Genomic DNA, 13594 nt, shown 5'->3' with positions numbered 1-13594 from the left:
AGGTCTGATCGGGGAAGAAGAGAGGGGAGGCGGCGGCTAGGGTTAGGTTTTTTGTGGAGGCTCTGATACCATGTTGTGAATGAAAACCCTAATTCATTATGAGATCTCTTGGGCTTTATATAGGCCCCTACACAAGTTACAAATAAGTCCCTAACTAATACTAAGGAGGTCTGATCGGGGAAGAAGAGAGGGGAGGCGGCGGCTAGGGTTAGGTTTTTTGTGGAGGCTCTGATACCATGTTGTGAATGAAAACCCTAATTCATTATGAGATCTCTTGGGCTTTATATAGGCCCCTACACAAGTTACAAATAAGTCCCTAACTAATACTAATATATCAACAGTTTGCGTGAAGATGTATGCCCTCAAAGGCATAATATATCCCATACCACCAATACACTGGCTCTGATCTTAGCATCAATGACTTTCAATGATGTCCCTAAATCAGCACATCCACATTCCTACGGCTAGATACAGGTGTGTCGTCTTGAGATCTCTCAATGTTGTTCAAGTTCTCAAGTAACTTCATTGTAATACACCAATAGCACAATACGCACAGTTTACTGGCCCTTTGATGAGCTAATGGACAACTATACTAGCAGTCTAGCCATCAAGTATCTTGATTGTCCTATGATTTATTATGCTATCAATAATTTCCTAATTATTCCGCGGACTCAATTTTCTGGAGAAATTGAAAAAGTTGATGCAGCATGAAGATATTATTGCTCCTTAAAGGAGTTAAGACTTTAGTGACCTGGCAAGGGATCTGAAAGGTTAACCACAAGAAACCTGTCAGCAGGACTAGGTTAAGTTGCCTTAGTCTTCCTATTACATAGATATGCTTCCATCAAACTGACTCTCATGGAGTAGTAATCTGACAAGATTATCTGGAATTATGGACTATATAATGCAGATTTAAGGATTAAAAAGACCACAAACTCCTATCCTATATACTACTGAAATCACTTTTTATGGTGAAAGTTTTGTACCTATGACTGGAAAAACAAGGGCCATCCGATTCCAATAAAGGTCTGAGGACAGACTGAAAAGCAATAAACAACAATATGTAAGGGGACATGTGCTGAGAACAAACCAGAGCTGTCAACGGGAAATAGTCAAAGAGATCTGTAAATATCTTCCAAACATTAGCATTTCCATATCTGCCAAAAGAGATGTAACAACTGTTAGAAAATTTTAACGAAATACAAATAAGATCCATTAAATAGAAATGGACCCCAAAGAAGTAACCTTCTGTTAACATTCACGGGGAACCATAAATAATAAGGCATCAGTATGTTTCACTGCCAACACAAATATGGTTACAGAAACAATGAGCTCAAATTCCATATCAGCTACATCTTGTTCTGGAAAACAATAAACCAGATGTCAAGTTGTCAACAAGGAAGCGGCAGTAGGATTCCCACAAGAAATAGAATAAAAAGAATATATAACAGTTATTTTACATGAGACAAAGACACCTCTTTCACCCAATATACCAAGTTCCCATACATTGCCACTGAACCCTATTCTTATTACCCACTATCTGTATTATTGAATTGAGCAACACTGAAGTGAGATCCTACTCAGCTGCATCGAAACAATAGGCAGCACACTCTTCATATTCGAATTGGAATACGTTTAACCTAGATTAATAGTAACCCGCCAATAAAAAGAATGAGCTGTAATGAGCTGTAATGAGCTGTGGAGATTCATGACTCCAACTTTTTTACTTACCAGTTACCAAGACATCAATAAGGTCATCTTGAAATCAAACTAATGCCAAATGTTTCTTTTTTTTTATAATCAACTCTTGCTGCTTGTTTAAGTCATGCGTTGAGGTGTAAACTAGCATCTCTTCACCGTAAAACTAGCATCTCTTCACCCAAAGATATTCTCAAAATATGGGCCAACTTTTCATCAGGTTAATCTAATAAAATACATGTATATTTCTATTGTTTCTGTAAAACAAGTTGCATTAACAGAAACCATGGAAGAAAAAGTCTATAGGAGGAATAATCTGTATATCATGATCAGCCTGATCTCTTCCTCCACGTGTAAGTTGGAGATAGTATCACCAATTATTAACACAATATGAGCACCCTTATTTGCAAGAAAATAGCCTAAGACCTAAATAAGTGCATGTATACCACCTATATCTTCCATCGAGAACATCCTTATCAGCAAACCAACTAAGACACCTACATTCTGGATGTCTCATACAAGCCCTAAAACAAACCAACTTTTACAAAATTAATGTTAAAATACAAACATCTATGGTATTTGGTGAAAGCACTTTATGAAAAGTAAAACTGCAGTAACCACACCAGAAGCAAGCAGATAACATGTTAAATTTATGCTGTTTGCTGGTGCAGGTTACAAAAATTCAATCATGTTTTAGCTGTTTTTCCTATGAACTAGAATACATTGACAACTTAGAACGGATTCTTATCTTCGTATCCTAAATCCATCTAAAAAAAGTTCACAGAATAAGAATAGAGTTCACGAAAATTATGCATCTACACTAACCGTACAAGAAACCTTTGCAAGACTGCTTAAATGCTTCGGTGAAAATGAATAGTGCCCATCACGAATAACTTCAACATAGGAAGTCTTCAATTGGCTGTACTTCAGCTTGCTACTGGTTCAATATGGCAGATAAAAATAATAAAGAACTTGAGACCTAATATATACATCCATGCATCAACATAGGAGATATATTAATGTATACCTTTATCCCACACATCAACATAGGAGATATATTAATGTATACCTTTATCCCAAATAGTCTCCGAATATTTAGAAATGGATTCAGTGATATATATGAGATAGATCACCAAGAAGTCATAGCTGCATGGGACACACAATCTAATCAACTTGAAGGTGTCATTTGTTTTGTTGAAGAACGAGTATAGAATTGGGTGCATCCTTAAAGGACATGGCCAAAGTGAGATATGTTGTGGCATCATGCAGGTTGATTTGGTCGTATTTTTGGTGGCATTACTGTGTTTTATGTACTGGTGAAATGACATACAGGAGTTGGCACCAAGATACCTTTAGTTCCAATCATAAGGTAAACCGCCCAAAGTTGAAAAATCCAAAGGGAATTTAGCCATGTAGAGAAGTTGCAATGCTTTTGATTCTGATTATGCATCAAGCAACAAAATATAAAAGTCAAGAGGCTCTAGTTTGCTTTGAAATTTGAATAGACATACTAGCTCAACTTTAAACAAACTTCTACATGACATGTAAAGACCCATTAAATAGGTCGAATAACTTATACATTTACGATGTTTCCATAGTGGCATTCAATAAAGCATGTCTAACAAGTAAAAAATAATGCAGTACAAAAACATAAGAACAAAGCTGTAAGATGTAACAAGAAACTCACTTTCGCAAGCATTCATCATAAAATCCATAAACTTGTGTAATCTGCAATTTAAAAAATAATAATTCTCAGAACAAAGTTATACATTATATCTACTATTAAATTAACAAAAACAGATAGCAAGACAGCTTTGGGAAGACAATGGACTGCATTCAGGTCAATAGAAGATAAATCAAATGTCGAGGTCCTACGTGACAATCCATATGACTTACTTCTTAAAACATGAAGGGCCCAGCACCCCCCCCCAGGGGGGTGGAAAAATAAAAAACGCATTGCTCAAGACAGGAAACACTTTCCTAACTAGAACACTGCAGAAGAAATATGTACCTGGCGACTTTCATGGTTCCCTCTGAGAATGGTAATTCGCTGAGGATACCGCACCTTTAGGGCCACAAGGAGCTGACAAAAAGCAAAAACTTTCCATGAGCAATATGATAACAGATCAAATGCTCCCAGAATTAATCATTCCATAACAAGTAGATGCATATAGCTACTGTTGAAAAAAATAAAACACTCATATCAAAATATGATTATAAGAGTAAGATCGTAATATGATGGGCCTCGGGGTTTATCCTTCTTGCTTATTTCTCACCAAAACTTAGTTTAAGGTTACACTTGCCTCCTATCAAATAAAATTATTTCAATCCTCCATTTTATTATGTGCGCTACTTTTTCAGTACAATTTTCATGTTCGCCCTTTTCAAAGTTCCCTTGTTCCCTTTAGTTGTATATCATGGGCTGGAGATCTTGGTTTATCTAGCTACAAACAAAATAAATTAAAAAAAAAACAGAAACTAGAAACCAGAAACCAGAAACAGGGACATAGTGAAAAAACGATTCCTTAAACTAAACAGGCTATGGCAAAAGCCAGTAAGGGATAGTGGCTTATCATTCGAATTGTATAAGCAGAATTCAGAAAATAATATATCACTTACCGTTACTGTCTCAACTGAATAGTACCCACGGTCCACATAGTCACCCATAAATAAGTAATTAGTATCTGGACACTATGAATAAAAAATATTGTCAGCATCATTGCATAAAAATATCACTTGAGAACTTAGAATGGTTGTAACAGATATCAGAGAGAAATAAAGTAATCTCCCTTATAACTAAACGAAGTCTGATTGACAATATCAACAGCAGTTCAGGAATGACATCATCAAATGACAAAGGAAAAGAATCGATACCTTTCCACCAATTCGAAATAGCTCTGCAAGATCATGAAACTGCCCATGAATGTCACCACAAATGGTCACAGGGCTTTTAACAGGCTGCAATATAAAAAAGAAAGATAAATTCCAAGATAGCTAATGATTAAATCATGTAATAGTCGGAAAGAATATGAAGATCCTAGGTCAAGAATGAATCATTAATGAAATGAAACTTGAAGCTAAGATGTGATTGCCTTTGATTAACTGGATTTTTTTCAAAGGAATTTTCATGCTCAAGTGGTTTAGGGATACAAAAATGAACCAAGATAGCAATTACCTTAAATATGCTTGGTACCATAAGAGATCTATGATTAAGAATGGACTAAATCCACATTTTTTGACTCAATATTGACTCAAAGCATTAAGATGTAGAAAGCCACAACCCAATCACGTGGATCAGGCATTTATTGGATCTTCCAAATCGATCAACATTTACTCATAAAACCAAGTGTTATCATGCATTTCGTTTCTAGAAACTACAAACTGAAGGTCACTCTGCATGTCTGTACCTGAAACAATCGATGATCCATTCTTATTGGGATAAGGCAACTAAGAAGATGCAGAAAACAATCGGAAAGCATATCCTAATATTAGCGATACTGGAAGTTCTTGATGGAAGTTGAAAAGAAGATGATAAGTTGATCATGGTTACAAAGAATGATTGAGTTGACACACTGAACCACATGTACATCACATACAATTTGACTCAAGGTTGCACTGATCACAAGGCATTTGATTTTGTGAGCATACGTAGGCAAGATATGAACAGCATGATCACTACATAGTATGGGAGAAAACCACTCTCACATTGAATTCAAATGAGAAATATGACCTTGCTTAAGTGGAGAATGTCATGCATCTATCTATACTATGAGATGTTATCTTTTTTTACTATTAGTTAGCTTGTTGTGCACAAACATGCATGCATACAAACAGGTGCATGAACAAAGGGAATATGGATTTATCCCTTAATTCATAATGACGACGATAGATTTACAAAAGTGTCCTTTTTCACGTCTTAGTGTTTTTTAATGTGTTAGTTACTACATTGATTTCCTATCCATGATATGATGGGACGGGGTAGTATGCTCACTCTCATTGGTCTAGGAGTGAGATTTAAGTCCATCAGAGTAAATACACGTGTCTACTATTTATTAAAAATATAATTTGACAGGATACCATGTTCAATCTTCTGGATGTAGAAGTAAGGTCAACTCAAATGTGAATGGATTCAGAATAAACATATTTGCTTTGAAAGATAAAATGACAGTAAGATTTTAAAAAAAGGAAATGGGTATTGCATAAGTAATGAACAGGTACCAACCGAATAGTTTGTTTTTGTAATACTTATATATACAAATACAACAAGCCATTTTTGTTATATTGGAAACTTCTGCATGGTTTCTTGCATTGTTTCCCAAACCACCTTCCTTAGTTTGACTTTTCCTGGAGCAATAGCCCCCTATACCAATTGCTCCGAATCAATTCAATTATTCTCTGTCCATACCTAGGTTGCATGTGTACGGGTACGAGTATGGGTATGGGTACGGGACATGGCAAATTTGTAAAAGGTATGGTATGGGGACATGGCTATAAATATATGCATATTACATATATTTGTATGTATTAAAATTAATAATTTACTTAAGATCAATATTGTTTTTTCATTTACATAAGATCAATATATAAGAAATAGATGTGAAGTGTAGAATGTACATCCAAGAAGTATATGAAGAGTGTTTTAAATTAAAACATGCATTATATAATTGACTATAGGCCTGAATAAACATATGCATATATTCAAGAAGTGTCCAAGAGGTATGGGTAGGGGTACGTGTCGGGTACGGGTACGGCTTCCTAGTAGAAGTACCCAGGTAAAATAGATCCATATCAATTGCTCCGAATCAATTCAATTATTCTCTGTTAATTTTTTTTATGACAACTCAATTCTTTAAAATGTAAAAACATTTCAAGAGTATAAAATAAAACTTGGAATATGATGTTGCATATTGCAACTCTCTCATGAGCTATGAAACATCTAGACGTCTAGGGTGTGTTTGGAAACCCACCCAATACTGAGCCAAGATCAGTCCTGGTTAGTCAAACCTAAACAATATCTGGAAGGGGCCACGGAAGGGTTGGCTGAACTGTTTTAGTGGCCAAAAGCTTGGCCTACAAAAAATGGGCTAGTTTTTTTTCCATACAAATAAACACCCAAACATGTTCCAGGTTCAATCTTCACCCAGTACTAAAGGGTTGCCAAACACAACCCTACTTGCATAAAAAGAACTAAAGCTCAGATAAGGCATCAAAAGGTTCAACCTTTAACTAGAATTCCTTCAATTATATCAGTAAGTTTCATACATTTTACATCAACTAGTGCGTCATCATGAAACCAAAACATCATGATTTAAAAACAAAGAAAACTGACTAATCTAGACGTGAAACAGGTCGCAACAGCAAAGTAAACAAATAGAGATTACCTGGACATTGCTTTCTTCCATTAGTATCTCCTTCGCCTTCTCACATAACACTCTAACCTGAAAAGAGAGTCTGTTGGAATTATTTGCGTCTGAAAAAAGTTGAACGCACCTGATTTGAACCCAAAATTTAATCATGTAAAATTGATAATATGTTGGTTTAGTAGGAAAAGTAAATCAATCTAACGAGCATCATCTAAAATGAAAAGAATTTTGTGTGTGTGTGTGTTGTTGGGGGGGGGGGGGGGGGGGGGGGGTTTGGAACTCAAAACGCAAGCCCACAGTTCAGTGGTCTTCACCAATAATAAACCTGGGACTCCAACAAATGATAACAATTTTAGATAGATGGATCAAAAAACTGTTTCCGCAAATGAGATGATGGGTAGGAAAAAACATCCACGAAGCGCATGATTTAGATTCATACAAATAGGGAGATAACCTCGATGAGTATAGATGGCATGAAAAGAAAGTAAAAGGTTTACTATAGAAACCACACTCATCTAAGAGGTGCCAGAATAGACATAAAAAAAGAAAATTGGAAACAACGTATATGCCCAAAAATGTCATTTTCTTGTGAGGAATATATTAGATTGCAGTTTTGAGATCAAATAACCTCATGATTTAGGAATTTCTAGAATAAAAAGCATACATGATCGTAAATGTTGGTCATACAAATTGAAAGTTCAGATACTTACATATGACTGAGTCAGATGTCACATTCGTAGATAGACTTTAGAAGGTAGTTCCAAAAACTAGCTGATAATTCAATCTCCCTTAAAGTACTAATCATGATTGCAGTTTGAGATCAAATAACCTCATGATTTAGGAATTTCTAGAATAACAAGCATACATGATTGTAAATGTTGGTCATACATATTGAAAGTTCAGATACTTAAATATGACTGAGACAGATGTCACATTCGTAGATAGACCTTAGAAGGTAGTTCCAAAAACCAGCTGATAATTCAATCTCCCTTAAAGTACTAATCATGCATAATGGTGCATCTTAAAGTTAGATGGTACCAGAACACCAATGAATTTACACTGACATAGAATCTGCACATCTTTTCTAAAGCCAAATAGGTTTGAAAATAGTTTGTAAGACAAATTATATGCATTTTGATTGGTGACTATCTTCAAAAGTGAATTACTTAAGCATTCTCCAATTTTACTATATTAAAATAAAACTGTAAGTCAACACTCCCAGGGTTCTTAAGGTATATTATCGCATCTTATCAGTCTACAGTACATTTGCGTAGTAGATTTTGGCTGGCAACTCATACATGTGCATATCCTTGTACCAATATATTCCCTAAACTTGAATCTTTTCTCTATTGTAACCATGTTCAGTATGAGTTTCCACTAGTACAACTGCGTCATAACTAGCAAGTTGCGCCATTACACAATGAGGAAATTTTGGTGGGGTTTTGAGGAGGTGAGGTGTGAGGAGGTGCTACGAGGTGAAGTGAATGACATCGGTTTTTAGGCGCTTCAATGCTTTTTTTTTTTTTTTGGGTGGGGGGGGGGGGGGGGGACGGGGCGGGGTGGCAATCCGTTTTAGTTCATTTTTCTCTCTTGTTTTGTATCATCACTGTTTGGAGATTCTTATCTCTCTTGTTTTGTAGTTCATTTGCTCTACTCCCTTCCCTCCCCTCCTACCAAATCATGCCTAAATAAAGTCATGGTCTTATTCAGAAGGGGCAAAGACAACAGGTAATTAAAAATCTCAATAACTTTCATATTCAGCTCTCAGTTAGTGATTCTTCAAAAAATGAAACTTCTCCTCCGGGCCGACATTTAGACAGACAACTACCAAAATAAAACTACCAGAGGATCACCATTCCCTTAAATTTCATATAATCTTCATAAATAAGCACTAAGAAAGGAACTTTCTAACACATCCGAAATTTCCAGCGCAAATTTTTCAAGCAACAAACATCAAAATAATCAAATGTCCTCTTTCCAGCAGACTTTACCCCCAAACCGAAACCCTAGTTTCACAAGACTCCGCTTAATCCGCCACTATCATGGGGAAAAAAATTTCTCATTCCTGCTCGCACCTCTCAAATCATAAGGTCCATTGGAACCACCGAAATCCAGAAAAAATACTTTAGGGGAAAAAAACCAAGATTTCAAAGGGATCGAAGAGAGTTAGCTCACCTCCTGCTCTGACAGAGGCTTGCACTGCATAAGCTGCTCGATCTCCTCGTCGAGGTTCCCATGAGAATCCGAGGACGGCACCGGATTCACGCTCATCCTCTCCTCCAGCTCGAATCGAGTCAGCAGATTCAGCAAATGAAGGCGAGGCGATTTCGAGCGAGAAAAACGCTAACCCTAGCTCCGGCCGAGGATCCGTTTCTTTCCTCTCCCTCTCTAGTTTCCGTCTCTTCGATGGATTTGGAAATGGTGATGAGCGACTGGAAGAAACGAGAGGAGAGAGAAAATGGTGAAATCCGGGAACGGGACGAAAAAGTGCTGCCCGCTCTTTGTTCTCCTTTATGGTGTGTTTGGGAGTTTACTTATGGTGTGTTTGCGAGTTTACTTAGGGAAGGGAAGGAAGGGGAAGGAAGGGGAATTTTTCTCCTTCCTTCCCTTCCCCTCCATTACACCCCAATTTGGGGTGTAAAAATTTGGGTCAAATTTTCTCTCCATTCTCCTTCTCTATCCTACAAAATGAAACTCCCAAACAAGGTTAAAATGAAATTTCCCTTCTCTTCCCCCTCTCTACCCTCCATCCAAACAGGAAGGGAAGGAAGGGGAAGGAAGGGGAATTTTTTCCCTTCCTTCCCTTCCCCTCCATTACACCCCAATTTGGGGTGTAAGAATTTGGACCAAATTTTCCCTCCATTCCCCTCCTCTACCCTCCAAAATAAAACTCCCAAACAAGGTTAAAATGAAATTTCCCTTCCCTTCCCCCTCTCTACCCTCCATCCAAACAGGCCATTAGTTTGGGGGGAGGGGGTGTTGGGATTTGGGTTGCTTGAGATCCGCTGTGGAGTTCAGATCAGTAAAGGTCTAAACTAAGGACAGTTGTCGTGAAGTGAGATCACGTGATTGCTGTTCAAGGAGGACAGCTGATGGACTAATGTGTCTGGGATTTTAGACTATCAACAATGGTTTTGTTTTTCAACACCCTACTTTTACTTTTAACACTCCACATCATCTTCTCTCTCTTCCACCTAATAATTCAACACCCACTCAACTTTTACACTCTACAATGGTTTTGTTTAATAAAATTCAACACCCTACTCCACCACTTTTATTTCATATTCTTATTTTCTCAAAAATCTCACCACCCAATAGCATGAAGACATGTGTCCAATCTACTCTCTCTCTCTTGTGTGTGGTCCTCTCCCACTCCTTATTCAACATGTTGAATTAATTCAACACAAATTAATCCAAATGGGTATTCAACATGTTGAATTAATTCAACACAAATTAATCCAAATGGGATTCAACACCCTCTTCAACAACTCCATTAAACCAATTCAACAGTTGAATTCTAACACCCTCTTCAACAACTCCATTAAACCAATTCAACAGTTGAATTCTTTTTTCAACACCTCCATTGTAATTTGTAAGTAGTCTTATTGCTGTTTGTTTGCCTAAAAAAAGGAAAACCAAATAATAGAAAACATATTTCTAAGAAAAATTATTGGGAAAAATGTGCTCATGCCCTAAAAGCAGAAAGTTCATGTGACGAATTCCTTCATAGTTTCCCCCATGTGAATCAGCCCATTGAAGTGTGACACATTATACTGCAGCCCCTTTTTAACAATTATTATATGCCAGCTAAGCTAAAATCCCCAAATTATCCTTATTCTCTCTCCTTAATCCCTCAGAACCAACACCCATCTCCTCTCTCTCTCTCTAAAACTACGAGCTTTCTCAAGCTCGTCTCCTTGGCCCTCGCCCTCCTCGTCGTCGTCGCCTCCGCTCAGACCCCCAAGGCTCCCCTCGAGTTCGTTGTCGCCTTCCCTCCCCTCCTCCGCCCATCCTCGTCGTCGTAGATTGCTGTCGCTCCCCCGCCGTAGAAACTATTGTGCTGCCAAAACAAACGTGTACGGTACAATTATGAACACAATTGCAAACTAAACCAATCAACCACAACTACAGGAGCACACACCATGGGCAAGACACGTTGCCACTACATCCACGACCGGTGGAGCTCAGCTTTTAATCGATTCGTTGTTGTACTTCTCTCAGAGGTTGAGATGATGAAGGAATGGTTCGCAATATTCGAAACGATATAATGAGAGGTAGAAAATGAGCCCAAGTGAACGGAAGATACAGTGTGATAGACAATATAAAGGGCTACACACCGGCAAAGACGGTGGTGAAAACGGAGACCGAAGGTGGCCGGAAAACGCGCGCGAAGTCGGCACGGCGCTACTGTTTTCTGCTCGCTGCTGCCGTCGAGCGATATTTCGGACGTTACCGAGAGAGATAGAGAATGAGTTAGAGCGTGATACAAATTGGAGGTGATAGGCAACATGTAGGGCTACTCACTAAAGAAGAAATCGGCGGGAACAGGGATTGGAGGTGATCGGAAAGTGCGTGCGAAGTCGGCATAAAACTGCAGCTTTCTGCAGTGCAATTTCTCGCTGTTCGGGTTTGTTCTTCGCTGTTCGGAGCTTTTCGCCGCTGTCCGGGCTTGCCGAAGGTGGGAGGATGTTGCCGGGGTCGTCGGGGTTTCTCGGTAGGCTCCGTCGGAGGTGGGAGAAGCTTTTCTCCGTTCCCAAGAGCCTAGAACTAAGATAAATTAGAGCTAGAACTAGTTAGAGCTAACATGGGGTGGGCTAGAACTAACATGACACAAACTGTTGAAGAGACCTATAACTTCTGTTATATTAGTTCTAATCTACACCATGTTAGTTTACATTGTTGTTTCCACTGTAATTTCTCCGTTTGAAGTCGAAATGAGGTGATTTAAGATTTGTTAGAAAGCTATTGAAGAGACCTATAACTTTGGTCTTTTAGACTTTTCCAGACCTTACATACAGTTTGTGTCATGTTAGTTTATATTATTGTTTTCGTTGTAATTTCTCCGTCCGAATTCGGAATGAGGTGATTTAAGACTTGTTGGAAAGCTGTTAAAGAGACCTATAACTTTGGTCTTTTGAGTTTTTCTAGATTCGAACGGCATCAGATAGTAAATGACCAGTTTGTGTCATGTTAGTTCTAACTTATGTCATGTTAGTTTTAACTTATGTCATGTTAGTTCTAACTTATGTCATGTTAGTTTTAATCTACACCATGTTACTTTACATTATTGTTTCCGTTGTAATTTCTTCGTCCGAAGTCGGAATAAGGTGATTTAAGATTTGTTGGAAAGCTGTTGAAGAGACCTACAACTTTGGTCTTTTAGACTTTTCCAGATCTTACATACAGTTTATGCCATGTTAGTTTACATTGTTATTTTCGCTGTAATTTCTCCATCCGAACTCGGAATGAGGTGATTTAAGACTTGTTCGAAAGCCGTTGAAGAGACCTACAACTTTGGTCTTTTGAACTTTTTCAGATTCGAACGGCATCAGATAGTAAATGACCAGTTTATACCATGTTAGTTCTAACTTATGCCAGATAGTAAATGACCAGTTTGTGTCATGTTAGTTCTAACTTATGCCATGTTGGTTCTAACTTCTGTTATGTTAGTTCTAATCTACACCATGTTAGTTTACATTATTGTTTTCATTGTAATTTCTCCGTCCGAAGTCGGAATGAGGTGATTTAAGATTTGTTGGAAAGCTGTTGAAGAAACCTACAACTTTGGTCTTTTAGACTTTTTTAGATCTTACATACAGTTTGTACCATATTAGTTTACATTATTGTTTTCGCTGTAATTTTTCCGTCCGAACTCGGAATGAGGTGATTTAAGACTTGTTGGAAAGCCGTTGAAAAGACCTACAACTTTGGTCTTTGAGCTTTTTCAAATTCGAACGATATCAAATAGTAAATGACCACTTTGTGTCATATTAGTTCTAACTTATGTCATGTTAGTTCTAGCCCGTCTCATGTTAGTTCTAGCTAGTTCCAGCTCTAATTCATCTTAGTTCTAGGCTTTTGGGCTCTCAAGTTAGTTCTAACTTGCCCCATATTAGTTCTAACACATCCCATGTTAGTTCTAGTCCGCTCCATGTTAGTTCTAGCTAGTTCTAGCTCTAATTCATCTTGGTTCTAGGCTCTTGGGAACGGAAAAAAGCTCCTCCCACCTCCAACGGAGCCCACCGAGACACCCCGATGACCCCGACAACCTCCTCCCACCTCCAAAAAGCCCGTACAGCAGTGAAAAGCTCCGAATAATGAAGAACAAACCCGAACGGTGAGAAATTACACTGCAGAAAGCTGTAGTTTTGTGCCGACTTCGCACGCACTTTCAGATCACCTCCAATCTCTGTTTCTACCGATTTCTTCTTTGGTGAGTAGCTCTACATATTACTTATTATCTCTAATTTGTATCATGCTCTAACTCATTCTCTATCTCTCTCGGTAACGTCCGAAACATCGCTCGACGGTAG

General features: G+C 38.0%; 1 protein-coding gene across 2 annotated transcripts in view; it reads right to left on the bottom strand.

Moving 5' to 3' along the window:
- LOC109840325 (serine/threonine-protein phosphatase PP2A catalytic subunit-like) overlaps window positions 1-9612 on the bottom strand; it is a 21393-nt gene extending 11781 nt beyond the window's left edge. Inside the window, exons 1-7 of one of the 2 annotated variants that reach the window (XM_020408916.1) lie at window positions 9237-9612; window positions 7080-7149; window positions 4573-4656; window positions 4318-4389; window positions 3710-3781; window positions 3386-3426; window positions 1091-1157 (exon numbers count right to left, since the gene is read on the bottom strand). In XM_020408916.1, the coding sequence (XP_020264505.1) occupies window positions 1091-1157; window positions 3386-3426; window positions 3710-3781; window positions 4318-4389; window positions 4573-4656; window positions 7080-7149; window positions 9237-9298 (468 nt within the window). In that variant the 5' untranslated portion in view covers window positions 9299-9612. The remainder of the gene's footprint in view (window positions 1-1090; window positions 1158-3385; window positions 3427-3709; window positions 3782-4317; window positions 4390-4572; window positions 4657-7079; window positions 7150-9236) is intronic. The other variant, XM_020408915.1, reaches the window with a different exon arrangement.

This window comes from Asparagus officinalis, chromosome 5, assembly GCF_001876935.1.
Source record: "Asparagus officinalis chromosome 5, Aspof.V1, whole genome shotgun sequence".
NCBI classification, from domain to species: Eukaryota; Viridiplantae; Streptophyta; class Magnoliopsida; order Asparagales; family Asparagaceae; genus Asparagus; species Asparagus officinalis.
Note: the sequence above shows the minus strand (reverse complement) of the source record. Positions and strands in the feature narration are given on the sequence as shown.